General features: G+C 47.4%; 1 protein-coding gene across 1 annotated transcript in view; it reads left to right on the top strand.

The window, feature by feature from the left end:
• The first annotated feature begins 11305 nt into the window (after positions 1-11305).
• Positions 11306-19056, top strand: part of Pfkfb3 (6-phosphofructo-2-kinase/fructose-2,6-biphosphatase 3) — an 88532-nt gene continuing 80781 nt past the window's right edge. Inside the window, exon 1 of the mRNA XM_040755539.1 lies at positions 11306-11658. Coding sequence (XP_040611473.1) covers positions 11643-11658 — 16 coding nt within the window. The 5' untranslated portion in view covers positions 11306-11642. The remainder of the gene's footprint in view (positions 11659-19056) is intronic.

Below are 19056 nucleotides of genomic sequence, written 5' to 3'. Positions count from 1 at the left end.
TGTCAGTGAAAACAGGATGAAGTCTTGCCTCTGCATCAAAAGTTTGTCAGGACTAGGCTTCATGGGGCAGACTTGTAATCCTAGGCACTTGAGAGCTGCTGCAGGAGGATCAGGAGTTCAAAGCCCACCTGAGTGACTTATCAAGTGCCTGTCTCAAAATTTCAAAAGGAAAAGAATGTAGGGGATGAAGTGTGGGGCCACAGCTCAGTGGGGTGTCCTGGGGGTCCTTATCATGGTGAAAATGCACACACACACACACACACACAATAACAATTTTTTAAGTTGTCAGGATGCTATGAAAATAACACTATGAAGTCTTTCTGTAATACTGCACAGCAAAGAAAGCAGGCATGAGACAAGCTGTGCAGTGAGAGGAAGTATGTGTAAATAACATCTCACCAGGAAGTAGGTATCTGAATATATAAGGAACTCCAAAAACTCAACAGCAAAAGCAAGCAAGCAGTCAACCAACCAACAGTGAACAGCAGAGCTGAGTAGACTTCTCAAAAGAATATACAGATGGCCCACAAGTAGATGTGACACATCACCTTAGGGAGATGAAACTCAAAGCCACTAGGAGGCGCCACCTCACCCCAGTCTGAGCAGCTGTGAAGACATGGAGAAAGGGACACCCTTCTGTGCTGTTAGTGGGGATGAGTCAGCCATTATGAGAAACTGTGGAGGGTTCTTAAAAACTAAGATTAGTTCACCCGAGTGACGGATGCTCCAGGGAGCTGATCAAGAATCCAGGGGTTTCCACCAGTTCTCTGTGTGGCCTAGAAACAGCCATGTCACCAGCTAAAACCTCACCGGAAGGCTAGGAATGCAGATTCCCAGAGGAGGATCCAGCTAACTTTAGGGAGTTTATTTAAATGTCCACCCAGATTGAGACCGGCTCATCTAAGAACCTCATGGGAGCTGAGCCTGGTGACTGTGGCCTATGGTCACAGCATTTGGGAGGCTGGAGAAGGAGGATTACAGGTTTGAAGCTAGTCCAGTTTGCATGGTGAGGCCTTATCTCAAAATAAAAACAGCAAAAACAAACACAAAAGCACTAAGGATTAAGGGTGTAGCTCAGTTGGCAGAGTGCTTGGTCAGTGTGTGCAAACTTGATTCCAACACCACATAAACAGGGTGTCATGGCACTTGCCTGTAATCCCAGTATTCAAGAGGTGGAGGCAGGAGAATGAGAAATTCAAGGTCATCCTTGCTACATAGCAAGTTAGAAAAGCCTGGACTACGTCTCAAAACAAAAAAATCATAGACTTCAGAGCACAAACTTATTTCACCGAAGGTGACAGTTCTGTGGTGATAGAGAAAGGGTGGAGGAAGCCTGGAGCCTGGCTGTGACTCCTCGAGATCCCTGGCAATTAGGTTATACTTTTAAAACACTGCTGCGATGAGCCAGGGTCGCCCGAGGGCAGGGCAGCCTTCTAATCGATATGCATTAGACAGGGTGGATGTGGCAGTGGCACAGTTGAATGTTTAGTGAGTAATGGTGAAATTACATTCTCTGACTCATACTATACGGTCAAGGCCTGAGGACATAGTCTCAGTTAGAAATGGCTTCAAATGCCTTCTCCATGTCTGAAATTATCAGAGGCTATGTTCCATACCTTTCCTGCCTTCTTCCAGTACTGGCCACAGTAACTCTTGTTCTTCAGCTCTGGATGGCCTAATAGACTCACCCCTCCTTGGCCCAAGCCATTACTGGGAGTTTCTCTCCCTCCCTCTCTTCCTCCTTTTGTCCCTCCCTCCCTCTCTTCCTCCTCCCTCCCTCTCACCTTCCCTCTACTTCTCTTTTCTTCTCTCCTCGATCTTCCTCTCCGTGTCTCTTTTCTGACTCTGTCTCACGTAACTAGGTTGGCCTTACACTCACTGTGTAGCCAAGAATGACCTTGACCTCCTGTTGGCCTGTTTCTGTCTGTGGAGCGCGGGGGTTGCCGGCATTGGACACTGTGCTTGGGTTCTTGTTGTTTGTTTGTTTGTTTCAAATGATCTAGGGATCTAACTCCAGGATTTTCGTGTACAAGGCAAGCACTTCATCAGTAGAGCTCCACCCCAGCCAGCCTTCACTGGGTGTTTTCCAAGCCAGCCCCTCCTAGCAGGTGTCTGGGTACTTTCCTTGAGGACACACCGGAAGTACTCCCTGAGTTATTAAACACTGCCAACGATCTTTATCGGCTGATTCCAATTGGAGCAAAAGAACAAATGTCCTCAGGATCATGAAACCATTAAAATCAGAGGGACTATCCATTATTTGAAGATGGGATGGAGCAAAACCAGCTGCAGTGTCTTCTGTCCTAATTAAACAAGTAAAGGAGCGAGATCAGAATAGATTAGTCTGACCTGATTTCACTCATAACCCTTCTGATACTAATTGTGTGGGGGTTTCCCCTCCAACAACTCAGTCTCCAATCCTCTGGATGCCAGATGGCCATCCTACGATCCTGTTCAATTCCGACGATACCCGGAATTAGTATCAGAAGCCATAGTTTGAAAGGCTCAGCATAAGACCAAAGCAGATATTGGGAAAGGGGGGATAGCTGGAGGTGGGTCCTGGAGAGATGACTCAGAGCTCTTCCAGAGGACCTGAGTTCCATCCCCAGAATCTACATGGTAGCTCACAACCATCTGTAACTTCTGTCCCAGGGTAACTGATGTCCCTCTTCTGGCCTATGTAGACACTTTACAAAGTGAGTGAACAGACATACATGCAGGCAAAACACCCACATACATAAAATAATAGTTTAAAGAACTTTAAAGCATCTGGGGCAGCAGCAGTGGGTAAAGGCACCTTCTATTTAGCCTGATGACTTGAATTTTATCCCTGGGTCCCACGTGTCAAAAGGAGAGTCACCTCCCACAAGCTGTCCTCACCTCCATATGTCTGTGGAATGCACATGCCCCCCCAACACAAGTAAAATAAATGTAAAAATAAAGGAAAGGAGAGTTTTAGTACCTAGCCTATCCACACTTCTGTCCAAACTGGCTATGAAATCAGGATGCCCACTCCTCCTAAACCAGGCTTTCATTTCCGTGGTCAACTACTTATTAGAATAACTCAGAACTGGACATGTTCATTTGCTTAGTATCACAACTTCCTTTTGTTTTGTTTGTTTGTTTGTTTTGTTTTCCGAGACAGGGTTTCTCTGTAACAGCCCTGGCTGTTCTGGAACTCACTTTGTAGACCAGGCTAGCCCCAAACTCACAGAGACCCACCTGCCTCTGCCTCCTGAGTGCTGGGATTAAAGGCGTGCGCCGCCACTGCCACGCACTTTTTATTAGGAAGGTTTGAGTCAGGATCGGCCGCTGGGAGATGTATAAAGATAGCTAAAGCGTGGGTGAGCAAGGTCCTTCTCTGCCCTCTAGGCTTACCAACTGGGAATCAAAGCGAATTTCATCCTAAGATGTTGAGGAGGCTTCCTTGCATAGCTGTGCTTGATGGAGTCATTCATCATGGGTAGTCGACTCTGCTCTCCCCACTGGTCTAGGGACAATGGCTGAGGGTACCAACCCCCTAATCATATCTTAGCCTTGCCAGTCACCAGCTCCCAGCTTGGAGCCTGAGCTCCCAGCCATCTCATTGGCATAGAAATGACTCCCATCAGTCTGAAGCTCTAGGCTGAGAACTTAGATGAAAGACAAAATACAATATGCATATTTTACAATGTGGCAGTCAGCAATGTAGCCTATGTACGAATGAGTTCACACAAGTAGAAGTGCCAACTGGAAGGAACAGTGCATCTCAGCAGACACCTGCTCTGGCTCTACTACAGCAACTGGGGTGACACACCTGATTTGTGCATTTTGTGTCACAGGCCTCCAGACCTTAGCACAACTGACTCCATGATGGAAGTGCCATTCAGGCTGGTACCAAAAAAGGCGCAGAGATAGCACCACCAGTCAAAACAAAAACAAACACCTAATCCATTAAAGTCCATTGTTCTGGGAATGTCTCTAAGTATACTAGCCTTTCTTTTTAACTTACATAGTTATCTGTTCTTGTTAACTGAAATATGCTAATTCAGGAGTGATTGATTGATTGTGCTTAATGCTCACCCTAAGAAAGGCCTGGGCTACATTAAGATCCTAAATGCCCAGTGTTGTCATTGGTGGGCTAATAAAGACATTCTATTGGCTTAAACCCCTGTCCAAATAGTCTTCTCTGGTGGGTATCCCACAACAGTGTGTCTGACATACTCTTTTTAAAAAACATGTGTGTGTGTGTGTGTATGAGAGAGAGAGAGAGAGAGAGAGAGAGAGAGAGAGAGAGAGAGAGAGAGAGAGAGAGAGAGAGAGAGAGAGAGAGGAAAACTTGTGGGAGTCAGTTCTCTCTAACATGAGGCAGAGATCCAGCCCCGGCAGACTGGACTGGCAGCAGGTGCTTTTACCCACTGGGCCATCGTTGTGGCTCTTGACTCTTTATCTGGAGCAGTTGTGGCTCTTGACATACTCTTTATCTGGATCAGCTGGCCTCAGATGAAGTTGTCTTCAGTGACGGCCAAGTCCATGAGGCTAAGTCCACATCCATTTCACATCACAGTCACAGCAGGGAAAGGGTCAGAGGGAGTAGACTCATTGCATGGAAGCTGGATCTCTTCCCATGAACCTCAGCTCCCTGCTCCTGAGACAGACTGGACTCCATGTGTCCAACACTAGTGATCTGAGAGCTCATCACCTGTTCTCAGGCCAGAGCCCTTTGCTGTTTGTTCAGGAAGTTCTACAACTGAATGCAGTGAGTTAAAGCCACACAAGTAGGAACAGTGAGGGCAGAGAGACTCATTGCTGCAGTGGTAAGGCAAGCACAGGAGTTCTTCCTAGGGCAACCTGTCCCTCGAACAAAGCAAGTGCGGAGGTTTATCCAAGGGTGCATGTGTACATGAAAGTACATCAATGATAGGCTCATTCCTGAGCATGCTCCCAAAGGTCATAGTCTGGCCAGGGAAGATCATGGATGCATTTATGGACATTCTTAGTTTAAGGTCTAGCACAGATATTTGAAAAATTATTCTGGCAGATAGGAGCACATCTGGGCATGCTTAGCTCACACAACTCAAACCATAAAGTCCAAATGGAAAAAAAGAAGGCACGCTGAAGGTGTATTTCTGGAAGACTTTGCCCTTCGAGGTGCCTGACTCATACAGCTACTAACAAACCTCCATTTGAGACCTACTCCTCGTTCTTGAGGGTTCAGGATGGACGTCATTCTTCTGAAACTAGCGTGGAGGGAAGGGTCTTGTACCCTTCATAATTAATTGAATGTAATTTTTGTTAATGTTACACATATTTATTTGTATATGTGTGGGCATGTGTGCCATGACATGTATGTAGAAGTTAGAGAACAGCTTTTGGGAGTTTGTTTTCTCCTTATGGAATGTGGGTGCTGGGACTGAATTCAGACCGTTAGGCTTGGCAGCAAGGCCTTGACCCTGGGAGCCACCTCTGTCCTAAGTTGAGTATGCGCTGTTGCTGGCTCAGCTTCCACATCAGCATGGGCGTTAGAGACCATTCCCTGGAGAGGGACCTTCACAGCATTTTAAAGGGCCGAGCTCAAGTTCCTCTTTGGGGGCAGCTTGGATACGGACTAGAGCTGGAGGTAGTTTTCATGAGAATTTGACACAGTTTGGCCACTGTCACATTAAGTTGACTCAGTTTTGCTGCATGATTGAGGTCTCCATGTTGTATGTCACTTCTATTTTACTCTTGGCACCTAGAAAGTTCAACACATAGTCTTTTAAATAAAAGTGGCTCCATTGTCTTTAAAGCTATTTTTAACACTTCCTGGCTTTTCTTTTCTGTTTCACTTCTATCTATCCTATATAAGCAGCCTGTGTAAGTATATCCACCTATGCCTGTAATTCCAACACTTGGAAACTGGAGACAAGAAGGTGAGAAATTCAAGATTATCCTCCATCACATAGCGAGTTGAAGGCTGGAGATCCTGTCTCAAAAAAGGAAATGAAAGAAATCCATAAAATCGAAGAAACATTAACTTCTCCTGGGACAGCTGGCATGACTGTGAACACCATGTGTCATGTTCTTTCCAGGCAGCATGCCTTTGACTTGCATTGTCTTTTCCAATGGGTACAGGTGGCTTGCCGATGTTTCGGTGTGTGAGCTTTGCCCTGCTCTTCTTTAAATGTGAAGTCTTCATTGTTCCAAGAAGCTGGCTGTGCAGGGTGTCTTTTCTACATACGTTAATCTATGAGCTGGTTTAACAATTGCTTTGGTCGACCTTTCTAGCTTACCTTGCTCTTTTTGCCTTCCTTACATCTTCTTCTATGTAGGATGTAGCAGAAGTGTACCCAAAGGCAGCTGGTGGAATTTCTCCAGCCCAGGCTGCGTGCTTAGTGGCATAGTCTCTCATTATCTGCTCTTTTCCTTATTATTGAACAGTGAAATATGATCATGTCTAGCATTATTTCCAGTCTCCAGCTCCCTTTTGATCCCCACTACACATGTGCTTTTTCTTTTCCTGATAGCCCACTAAGTCCAGTTAGTGCTGTCCGTGTGTGCACAGGTGTGGACTATCCCCTGGAGCCTGGAAATCCAACAGTGACACTCCCCCAGCCGGAATGAGTCTCCGTCCCCAAGCACTATCAGTTACCAGTAACTCCTCATTAAGGAGTGGGGCCTGAGTATGATCTCATCTCCCCCAGCTGTGCTGGGATTTTGGCTCGCACTTTGGTGGGCCTTGTGCAGGTAACCCCAGCAGCTGTGCGTTCATGAGTGTAACAGCCATGTTGTGTCCTGAAGGCAACATGTCACAGTGCTCCTCCCCATCCTCTACTCTTACATTCTTTCCGCCTCTTCTTCCTCAATGTCCCCCAGATCATGCCTGGAGATGGGGGGTCTTCTTTTGCTATTTTTGAGTCCCCCCTCTGGCGCCGTTGCAGTGTTCAGCTGGTACTCCCATGGCTAATTACTGCCTGGAGCAGTAAGGGCCTCCTTTCCTTATTCAGTTTCTTTCTGATGGCATTAGAAAAATCCACCTCATTCCAGAATGAACCGGAATGGTAAGAATGTATATCCACATCTGCCTATATAGTTAATATATAGTTATTATTATCCACATCTGCCTATATAGTTAATTCCTGTTCCAGAATGAACAGGAATGGTAAGAACGTATGTCCACATCTGCCTAGATAGTTAATGCCCTCTCTTTTCTTAATTAACAAAGTCAGGTTGTTATTCAGCTGAACATATATTCTGCTAGATCAATGTACAACTAGCTTGACATTACCATTAGCTATGGAATTGCACTTAACAACACACCATGAAGGGCCTTTTGGCTTGAGTATGTCTGCATTATTAGCTCCAAGCAGCCCTGTATTAGAAACTGTCATCCAACACATATAAGTTTAGGGAATGACCAGATTAAGTGTCTGGCAATGTGCTTAAAGTGGGATGGTTACTCTGCCTGGTATTGTAACATTAACCTACTAGATGGTCAGTTTTCCTCAGAAGATCAAGAACTTGGCCTGGGGTCTAGATTGTCAGTGTCTGCCCTGTAGTGGAGTAGATCCATTTGTAAGAGGGGAATGAGACATTTAGAAACATATAGCAGTATTTTAGGGGCTGAAGGTGCATGAAGACCTGGATTCAAGTCCCAGCTCTGCATAAACTGACCTTGGTGGTATACTGCTGTGAGTTTGAGGCCAGTCTGATCTACATAGTGATTCCAGGCCAGTCACGGCTACATTGGTGATCCTGTCAAAAAGCCAGGCATTGGGGGCGCACGCCTTTAATCCCAGCACTCAGGAGGCAGAGGCAGGCGGATCTCTGTGAGTTCGAGGCCAGCCTGGTCTACAGAGCGAGTTCCAGGAGAGTCTCCAAAACAATACAGAGAAACCCTGTCTTGAAAAACCAAAAAAAGAAACAAACAAACAAACAAAGCCAAACAAACAACAGAAGAGTGTATGTAGCTCTGCCCTTAGTCCTAAATAAGATAGATGTCTTTATGACACCTGTCCCCTCGAGGCTCAGGGATCTCTTCACAAGAGGGGATGGACAGACCGTAAAAAGAGCCAGAGGTAGTGGATGACTTCAAGGAAGCAGTGTCTTCCGTACACACCAGAACGGATGCATACATGAAGTCCCTGCGGTGGACAGCACACAGGAGACCTGCACAAGTTCAAGCTAAGTAAAATCCCAATATGGGAGAGAAGTGAGCACAGAGCCCCACCCCTAGCCAAGAAGCTACTTGCAATTGATGGACAGCTGCCTGGAGAGGGGCAGTCTGCTTTCTTCAAAAGAGTAACATGGGATATACTAACCATGCCCTGGGCAGGCCCCAACACAAGTTGAACTCCATGTTTGTTTGTTTGTGGTGTGTGCCTGAGTATGTGTGTGCTTTTTTTCTGTTTTGCTTTTCTTTAAAAGAGAGAAAGAGCATGATGTTAGGTGGGTGGGTTGAAGGACAATCTGATAGAAGCTGAGGGCGACTAAGAAAACAACCAAAATATATTGTATGACATTTCCAAAAAACAAGCAAAAACATTTTTAAAAGAGTATGTGACTGGAGGCAGCAATTGCATAGAAGCGAGTGGAGAGAAGAAAAGGAAAGGGAAATTATATAATTATATTTTAATTAAAAAATTTTAAAGTATGAGCCAGGCAGTGGTGGCACACACTGTTAGGAGCGTGGCGAACCTTGGTGGATTCCATGGCAGGCCAGGGTGACTGAGGCAGGGGACAAACATGCCAGGCAGACAGAGCTTAAGGGCGAAGTTTTATTAGAAAGGGGAGGGGGAGAAGGAAAGAGACACAGAGACAGAGAGAGGACACAAGAGAAGAGGGAGACAGGAAAAGTCCTGTCTGCCCCAGGGAACAGTGGGAGAGAGAAAGAGAAAGAGCGGGAAAGAGCCAGAAAGAGAGAGCAGAAAGAGAGCATAAGTATGTGGGGGGGGAAAATCTGTCTTTTAAAGGGGTCCTTTGCACCTTCATGCATACTACTTAGCCATGGAACCTTGGGCTGACCAGGGTACTGCTTGAGTGCCTTCTTCCAAGTAACAGGGGCAGACCAGAATAATGCCTCAATCCTTGGACACACCTTTAATCCCAACACTTGGGAGGCAGAGGCAGGCAGATCTCTGAGTTTGAGGCCAGCCTGATCTACAAGGTAAGTCCCAGGACAGCCAGGATTACACAAAGAAACCCTGTCTTGAAAAACCAAAAAAAGTATTTGGCTCTAATATTCAGTAAAATTCAATATTTTTCTCTAGTTATAACAAAGGTAACCCAGGGCTCTTTACAGGAAATCTAGACTGAGGGCCCAGATAGGGAGTGGAATCCTTTAGTCCCCAACACATGGAACTCTTGTAAACCAGGCTGGCCTCGAACTCAGAGATCCACCTGCGTTTGCTTCCTGAGTGCTGGGATTAAGGGCATGTGCCACCACCGCCTGATGAGAAAGACTTCTTACCAGCAGCAGACAAAGAACATTTGGGAGTCATTTCCAAACAGTGCCCTCCTTGAACAAAGGAAGCATGGGGACTTGGGTCAGAGGCTCTGACCATCCTCCTGCCTCAACCTCCTAAGGGCTGGAGCTGAGTAGTCTATACATACTCATATAGGAAGGCACTTTCAGGGCAAGCACATTCCTGAACATTCTCAGTTAAGGGTTACAGTCTTGAGCATGCTCAATTTTAAGGTCATTGTTCAAGAAATAAACATGGTGGACGTATTTGGGGCTCTTGCTTAATTAAAGGTATTAGAACAAATGTTTAAAAGTATAAAATGGTAGCAGGAACATTTTGAGGACATACAGGAGGCTGACAGTAAAGCCTTTGGGCGTTCGCAGCTTTCATTGTAGAAGATTTAGTTGGAAAAAAATCGCACAGGACAATTTGAAGGTGCGTTAGTATAAGAATTTGTCCCTGACTCACCTACCCTAGCAAGGCAGTGAGCTAGACCTCAGGACAGCTACTTCCTTCTCTGTGGCATTATCTGTCTTCAAAATGAAGGATGGGGTTTCAATTAGAACCTGTAAGCCACAGCAGACTAGGAAACCGATTCTAATTAGAAAAAGAAAGGAAGGCCATCCCCACACCCCTCACCCTCCACCCCAGGCTATTGGAATTTTCAGCTCACCTGGACAGGTCTGTTCATTGCTTGGAGAGTCAGCCTCTTGTCATTTGAATGGGTGACTCTTGCTTTTCTGGCAAAGTGTGGTGGTACATCCCAGGAATGCTCTTGGGAGTATGGGACAGGAGGAGCAGGGGTTCAAGGCCAAGCCTGGTCTACTGGAGAAGTCAAAGCTAGCCAAGCCGTGTGAGAATCTATCCCAAACAAACAAAAACAGAAAAAGGGAGAAAGGGAGGGAGGAAGGAAGGAAGGAAGCAAACAAGGGAGGAAGGAAGGGGAGGAAAGAGAAAGTGTACCCCTTCCTTTGACAGGAATTAACTTTCTGAGGTGGAGTGTCTCACAGGCTGGTTTTGTTGGTTTTTTTGTTTGTTTTTGGTTTTACGAGACAGGGTTTCTCTGCATTGTCTTGGAGGCTGTCGGTCCAGCCTGGCCTCAAACTCACAGAGATCCGCCTGCCTCTGCCTCCCCAGTGCTGGGATTAAAGGTGTGCACCACCACCACCTGGCCTCACAGGCTGGCTTTGAACTCCTGGACTCGAGCAATCCTCAGCTTTCTGTGTGCTGTGACTACAAACTGAGAATTAATATTTTATTCTTTCTTTTTTCCTTGTTTGTTTTATGAGGTTTGTCTGTGTAGGCCTGGTTGGTCTAGAAGGGACAGCAGTCCCATCTCCAGGCCTCAAGTACTAGGATTAATTACCAGCCTTATGATACTACACTAGACTTGGTTAGTTAGCGAAAACTTTAATTAACCAAAAATAGGACTCTGCTTTGGGACATTTGTTTCAACCAACTCTCAAGGTATTTCTTACTGTCGATCTCACAGGGAAAATGTACTGAAAAAAGCTGCCTCCTCCTCCTTCTCGTTCCCTAGGCTACACTTTCTTTTGACAGATTATCAAGCTGTGGGTGAGAACTGTTTCAAACTCTGGAGAAACAAACCATTCACCCCTATGGATCTTAAAGATGAACGCTCTAATCAGGTGTGCAGGGTGTGGGTGCTGGGGCGGGACACTGGAGCAGGAAGGGTGCTAAAATAACTAGCTTGGCACAAATACTGTTAAATGTTGAGTTTTTCTAGGCTGCTCCTCTCGGCCTATATTTAGTGTCTATACAAGTCAACCAGCCATTTGAACGCCCCAACTTTATTAAGGCAAAAAGAAAAAAAAATCCACCAATCCCTTCCTTCCCAACACAGCCCTAAGGAACTAATTTTCATCCCCTTCCAGGTGGTTTTCCTCCGTGCTTGGCATCTGCACAGGCGGGGGCACCTCCAGGGCTCTAGGCTCAGGGCGGGACCTGGTCGCCCACCCGGGGCTCCCGGCCACCACCCGCAGGCGCTCAGAGCGCACGGGTGACGCGACTCCCGCGCTTCCTGCTCCGCGGCAGGGCCTCCTCCGCGCCGTGACGTGCCAGGCTGTGACCAAATATGTCCCTTTCCCCTCCCTCGCCGGCCCCATCGCCCGCAGGCCGCCCCGAGCCTCGGGGCTGCCACTTGGACGTCTGCCTGCCCAGGTGTCGCGGGTCAGCTCCCCGCGCAGCGACCCCGACGCGATGCCCTTCAGGAGAGGTAAGGAGTCCCCGGTTTTCCCCAGGTGCGGAGACCCTTGTCCCCTCGGAGGTTCCGCCTTGCCTCCTCCCATCTTGCACTGGCCATCCTGCCGCGCGTTACGCCCCTTCGCTCTGCGCTGTCCCCTTCCACCCAGCACTGTCCCCTCCAGCCTTGTGTCCGCGGCTAGCTACACCACGTGGATGCGGGAAGCCCCGCTGGGCTGGGAGGCGGAGAGCGCAGTGATAGTGGAGGTACTTCCAGCGAACCCCAGGATCCTACTTGCCTCCCAGCCCGGGGATGCAGACAGAACACCGAGCCGGGAATTGTAGAAGGTTTATTTCTGAGAAACTTGGATCATTCTGATGACTGGAGCTCGGCAGCCTGGGGCGGATAGGAGGGAGACTGCAGAGGGGAGGAGGCTGCGGCGTGTCCTCGGCAGATCCTATGCTAGCCCTGCCTCCTCCGCATTGTCACCCTGGGGAAGTCATTTTTACCCCGCACTTTCAGTTTCCTCCGCGGCAAAATGGGCACAGGAAGAGAGCCGGCTTTGGGAGGACCGGCAGACGAGTATAGAGAAGCAAGCGGGTGGCCCTCTGAGGTCGGTCTGCCAGCCACACGCAGAGCTCATCTCAGCTTTGCAGCCTCTGCCCACTCCCACTGCTACATCTGAGCTCATTCTGCCCTGCAGGCTGGGAGATTCCCATGGCTCACTGCGGGGGTCGCCAGAGTATTTGGTCCCATTTTACAGGCAGGGCTATGAAGGCCCAGAGACTTGAGCCACTGCATAGAGCTGAGCTGGACTCCAGGCCACGATGCTCAAACCAAAGCCTTGGAGTGGAAGTAGGAGCTGCAGAAGTGCAGAGTGACACGGGTACTATGAAACTGGGACTCTGCCCTCTGTATTTTCGTTTGTGTAGAGAGGAACATCATGAAAGCTCCAGGCTCAGCAGGGCTTGGTGGCACGCGCCTGTAATCCCAGTGCTTGGGCAGGTGGGGAGGGATGGAGGCCGGAAGATGAGAAGTTGAAAGCCATCCTAAACTACAAAGCAAGTGGGAGGTCCCCTGGGCTACTTGAGACCTTGCTCAAAACAAACAAAAAGTGCCTAAGGCTCTCCCACTGGGCCCGCGGACTTGTGGGTAGAGATGGAAAGAAAGCCTGGCTCTCCAGGTCCTGGAACTACGTAGTGTGGTTCTCCCAGCGGCCTCCACCCATCCTTCTCCCAAGCTCCTCTTCTTTCATAATTCAGGTGAATGGGCAGGTTATTTCTGTGGTTGCTGGGAGGCTATGGTGGCCTTTGTCCCTCATAAGCACAGAGTGCTAAAAGGTACCATTCCCAGCTCCAGGCAGTGAAGAGGGCTGGCTCACACTCCTCTGCTGCAGGAGATATGCAAATGAGAGAGCTGGGTCAAAGAGCAGGGGTGTTAAGTTCCCTCTGGTCAGCTGGTGATGGTTAAACTCACAGCCACTGTCCTTGGGGTCTCGGTTGTCCCATGCATACTGTGACCACTTTGTCCCTGCACTGTCTGTCTGGAGGGTGTCAGAGTCCTTCTTATCTAACTGCTGTGTGAAGTCACTGATCACTGAGTTACTCATTTCTCGTGTATTTATGACCTTGTGATCTCTGGTGGGCAAGTTGAGAGAAGGCAAAGATGTCTGTCAGTCATCCCAGTGCTTTGGGGATGGCCTTAGGAGCTGAAGCAATTAGGCTGTTCAATTATTTTTCTGGGGGATGGGGCATGAAGTTGAGATAAGGTTTTACTGTGTAGTCCTAGCTGGCCATGATCTCAATATGTAGACCAAGCTGGCCTTGAACTCACAGATAACTACTGCCTCCAAGTGCTAGAATTAAAGGCATGAGCTACCACACCTGGCTCTCAGTGACTTTAAGATTTTGCTTTGTAGCTTGCCATGGTGGTACATGCTCATTATCCTAGCACTTGGGAGGTAGATACAGATTTTTTTAAAGATCGGAAAGCATGTAGTTGAGGCTGTCCTCACACATCGGAAGCTGGCCTTGAACTAATCCTCCCACCTCCCAAGTGCTAGGATTGCAGGCATGTGCTGTCATTCCCAGCTAGTAGTTGTTTTTTTTTCCTAATAATTAACATATTAGGTGCATTACTAGATTATAAAGGCAAACTATTTGTGAACTGCCAACCACATTAGGCTCGACTTTTGTCTGAAGAAGCATTGCCAGCTGCGAGGATTTCCTCTTCCATGGTTACTTTCTGAAGGTACCAGTGTGTGAGAAACTGCTTGGAGGCCATGCTGTCTGGATCTGCCAGATGCTTGGGTTTGAGCCAAGACATTGACTCTGGTAGGCAGAGTCAGAGGCAGAACTTCCTTGCGTGTTAAATTGTGAGCTTAAAATTTAAAATATTTATTTATTTGTTGCATGTGAATATACATGCACACATACACCATGGCACACACGTAGAAGTCATTTCAGGAATTGGTTCTCTGTCTACCATGTGGATCCTGGGGGTTGAACTCAGACTGTCAAGTTTGACTGCAAATACTGTTACCCACTGAGCGGTCTCACTGGTCCTGAGTTATAAACTCCTACCAGTTACCCAGCAAGTAGGAATCGCTGGGAGCCAGGGTGTGGTTTGGGTGGCATCCTGATTAACCATGCTCTGTGACATGGTCAGTTATGAAAGGACCACTGCTTCCCATCCCAACCCTGGGCAGAGCTGGGAGAACATATGTGTACCATGGATATATATATATATATATATTAATTTTGCGCCATCTGAACATACTAACTCTTCAGAGTGTAGTTAAAAATTAAGATTTGAGAAAGTCGTTGCTGTTTCCCACCCCAAACCAAGTGCGATCAGGTGAGTGAGTTTCTTCTGTGAGCGGGATGGAGGAGGCTTTCTCAGTGAGCCAGAGACCGGGAAGGGATAGTTGCCTAGCCCATCCTTTGTTAAATTTGTCTTTGATATTTATTAATATTGTGCATGTTTGTGTATGATGTGTGTGCATGAGTGTGAGTGTCTGTGTATGATGTGTGTGCCTGAGTGTGATTGCATATGGAGGTCAGAGAACAACTTTTAGAGTCAGTTCTCCTGTGGGCTACATGGACTTACCTCAGGTCTTTGAGTTTGTGTGGTAAAGTGTTTTTACCTGCTGAGCTGTCTCCCTGGTCTGGACAATCTAAGGCCTGGGACCAGCACTGTAGGGGCCTGGAGGAAACACACATCAGGTAAACTGAGACGAGTTCTGCAAAAAGCTTTCTCTCAAAGATTGGGTAGGATGTAGGAAACCCCCAGAAGTTATCAAGAATGCTGTGTGTTCATGTCGGGACCAAGATATTGAGGGGGCAGAGTGGCTGTCTGACTGAAGTCTTGGCTTCTTGTGGAGGATGTAGGCATCTGGTTGGCTGCTGAGAGACCCTCTTTTCCTCTGTCTCTGCTCTCATGGCGTTGGCAGCTATGAAGTCAAGAGCCTGAGTACTGTCCATACAGGTCAACCTCCCCGGATATAGTGCAGGGTAGACGTGCCCAGTGGTGGATAGTAGATTTGTTGGATCACAGATATCAACCTTAGGTCCTGGTTTTATGCCTCACCCCAGGAAGCACTCAGTGACATCACCTGAATTCCATTAGGTCAAAGTTGAGTGGCTGCATGCCAAGTCACATTCATCCTTGAAACTGTGCGCTAGCATTTTCCAGGTATTAGTAAATAGACAGACAGATATAGGGCTCCCTCCCTGGAGCTGCTCACTTCCTGTTTTATCCAGCAAGAGCTAAGAGGAGAAGGTCAGAGGTTGGCATAGGGCTGTGATTCTGGCTTTGTTGGTAGAATTGTGTAGAGTACACACTAGGCCCCGGTGTCTGATATCCAGCACTAGAAAAACTGAGTGGTGGTACACACCTGTAATCACAGGATCATACAAGACCATCCTCACCTAAATAGAAAGTTCAAGGCTAGCCTGAGCTGTTTGAGATCGCATAGAAGGAAGAAGAACTAGAGGAGGAGAAATCTGAACACAAATTGGGGTGTGGAGAAAAAAATGTCTATAATCCTCATGAGGCTGAGGCCGGCAAATCTTTGTCAATTCAAGGCCAGCTGGGTTACATGGCAAGACCCTGTGTCATAAAATCAAAACGGTGTGCACACTGGTGCAATTCTACAATTCCAACCCTTGGGGGACAGAAGCAGGTAGCAACTTTGAGGCCAGCCTGGATTAAGTGAGGCCCTGTCTCAAAACAAACAGAGTAACCATACTCTCCTGTCTTTCTCAACTCTCTTTAACTCTACCTCTAATGTTAAGAAAAAACCAAATAAACAAGTAAAATAATAAAGAAGCCTGAGCAGAGAGCCAGTGCTGAGTTTTTGACTTTTAAGGATAAAAGCTCTCCATCCCTACCCCAGGGCAGTGGCCTGGCCAGCTGCGGTGGATGAGGATGAAGACAGCGTCTCTCACTGGGTTTGGTGTGCTGGTAATAAGGGACTTTAATACGAAAAACAAAAACCCAGAGACAGATACTGAGGATCAAGCTGAAGATCTGAGAGCAAAGCAGCCAGCCACTAGCTCTTACCTCTCCTCAGACTGAAAGGGTCAGTGTGACTGGAAACTGAATGCCAGAATACAGCATGAGACACTAAGCTCCTGTCTTACATACCTCTCTAGTGCTGGGAGTAAAGGTGTGAGCACTGGTTTTCTTTTAGACTGATTCACTCTCATGTAGCCCTAAGTGACCTTGAACTCACAGAGATCCATCTGCTTCTGTCTCCTGAGTCCTGAGATTAAAGGTGTGTGCCACCACTACCCAGCCTCTATGGCTGTGGCTAGCTTTGCATTCTGATCTTCAGGCAAGCTTTATTAAGTCATAAATGATAAATCACCACAAGGGACTTAGACCTGGAACATCCCAGCTTTCTGATGTGGACTCCAGGGTATGGCACTTTGATTTTTGTCTTTTGTTTTGTTATTTTTGTTGTTTGGGCACTTTGAAATACGGGTGGAGTGAGTGGTGAAGGGGAATGCCTCCTCATATTCTCTGAGGCTCAGGCAATAAATGACAGTCAGGGAAAACAGGATGCTGGCATCACCTAGGCATCTTGTCTCTTGATTGGTCTCCAGGGTGACTGCGGCTGTGGTGAGGGAAGATTTTCAGTCCCAGGGCTGACAAAAGAAGCAGGACCTAGAGACTGGCTTGAATAAGAAGTTAGGAAACATGAGATTTGAGAAAATGAAAAGGGGGACAGGAAACACGTCAGCTAGACACAGGGAGGAAGTCATGAAAGTTGTGGTTAAGTCAGGGAACCACTGTGGAGGGAGGCCGAGGAGGCATTCTGCAAGAACTTGGCACCTCAACGACTGGGTCTTCAGCATGGTGTAGCTCAGTAGGAGAGTACAAAAACCTCTGGGTTCTGGGGTTCCATCCTCAGTACCACAGAGAAGAAGAAATGCGGGGAGAGGGAGAAAGGGAGAAAATATCTGAGCCTCACACACAACAGGGTATGGTGTAATCTAGAGCAGTGGTTCTCAACCTGTGGGTCGAGACCCCTTAGACCACATACCAGATGTTACATTACCATTCATAGCAGTAGCAACATTGCAGTTATAAAGTAGCAGTAAAACAATTTTGTGAGGAACTGTTTTTAAAGGTGACAGCGTTAGAAAGGTTGAGAACCCCTGGTTTAGAGCCTGGGTTCTTGACTAAATTTCTGAGGTTCCTTTCAGGCCCAGTGTCCTTCAAACAATAGCAGTGTCCTTCAAATAATAACATTTCAAGTGTTCTTGCATGGGCCCGTCATCAGAAGGGGCAACAAATAGCAGCTGAAAATTCCAGTATGGGCTAAGGATGTAGCTCACTGGTAGGACACTTGTCTGTGTGCCTGAGGCTGGGGTTAGAGTCTCAGAGTCACAAACACAAGACAGAAATGCTAGGCACAGCAACTCACACCTGTAATCTCCAGTGCACAAGAGACAGAGGCTAGAGGATTGCTGACAAGTTTGAGGCCGATGAGGTCTAATTAGTGAAGTCCAAGGAAGGCCAGCCTAGGCTATAGCAAGAGACTCTGCCAAAACATAACACAAACAATACCCTCCCCCAATAAAACCCAGGACCATGGAGATGACTCAGTGAATAGGGGCCCTTACCATACAGTTCTGGTGGCCTGAATTTGATCTCCAGAACCCATGTACATAAAGGTGGAAAGCTGTCCTGTAACCTACACACTCATGTCACCTACACACACACACACACACAGACACACACACACTCACACTCACACATACTAATTATTAATTGGAGTTAAGGGCTGAAGAGGTGGCCGGCTCATTGAGAGCATTTCCTCCTCTTGCAGAGGACTTAGGTTCAGTTTTCAGCACCCACATTGTAACTCAGTTCCAGGGGGATCTCTCCTGGCCTCTATGCGTTTCTGCACATAAACTCACACAGACAAGTATGCTGAGTAAATCCTCTCACAAATTAGAACTACTCCAGACATGATGGTGCTTGCAGGGAGGCAAAGGCAGGCAAATCTCTCTGAGTTCGAGGTCAGCCTGATCTGCCTAGTGAGTTTTTTGACAGCCGGGGTTCTAGGGCTCCAGAGAGACCTTATTTCAAGAGGAGCAGAAGAAAAAGAAGAGGAGGAGGAGGAACTGTGACTACCCTCCCCCCAAACAAAATCAAAGGCTGGACATGAGATTCATTCCTGCAGCCCAATGCTTGAGAGGCAGAGGTAAGAGATGAGGATTTCAAGATTGTCCTCAGCTGCATAGCCAGTTGCAGCCTGGGCTATCTAGACCCCATCTCACCAAGTTCAAAACCAAATTTTAAAAAAACAAATAAGTAGATTTTTAAAAAACACAAAAATAATCAAGTTCAAACTCCTCCAAAAGCAAATAAAAACAAAGGGTCAACAAACACACACACCTCCCACCCCCCCACCCCCGCCAAACTCTCCCAGCTTTTTTCCTAGTGCTGGGAACTAATGGTAAGGTGCTCTGTGTGAGTCCATGGTCCTCATGTCTACCCTTAGAGAAGCTAGATATTAACACAACTGTTTGAAAGATAAATGAAAAGAGGCTGAGATGGGTTAAGCCACTTGCTAAAAGTCTCACAGCAAACTTATGTGAGGAACAGAGCTGGGAGGGAGACCTCTGCATTCTGCCTTTCCAGACTAGAGCAGACTGTCACATGTGGTGTAGTGTGGCCTGGCATGGTCTGATGTGGTTGGCACGGTGTGCCATGGCATGCTGTGGTGTGCCGTGTCAGACAGACACCAAGCGGTGCAGCAAGCCTCCATCAACAATCAAGTTCTTTATAGAGAGAAGTGGAGGAACACGTCAGATGCTGGGTCCCTCTGCGTCTGTGAGAGGTGTGTGCCAGCCCGTGAGAGGTGCCCATGGGTCTGCATCCCAATTCAGGACCCCTTTGGTCTTCCCAGTGTGGTAC

Source organism: Mesocricetus auratus, unplaced genomic scaffold, assembly GCF_017639785.1.
Source record: "Mesocricetus auratus isolate SY011 unplaced genomic scaffold, BCM_Maur_2.0 Super-Scaffold_100013, whole genome shotgun sequence".
NCBI lineage: Eukaryota > Metazoa > Chordata > Mammalia > Rodentia > Cricetidae > Mesocricetus > Mesocricetus auratus.
This window is presented reverse-complemented; position numbering and strand designations above follow the sequence as displayed.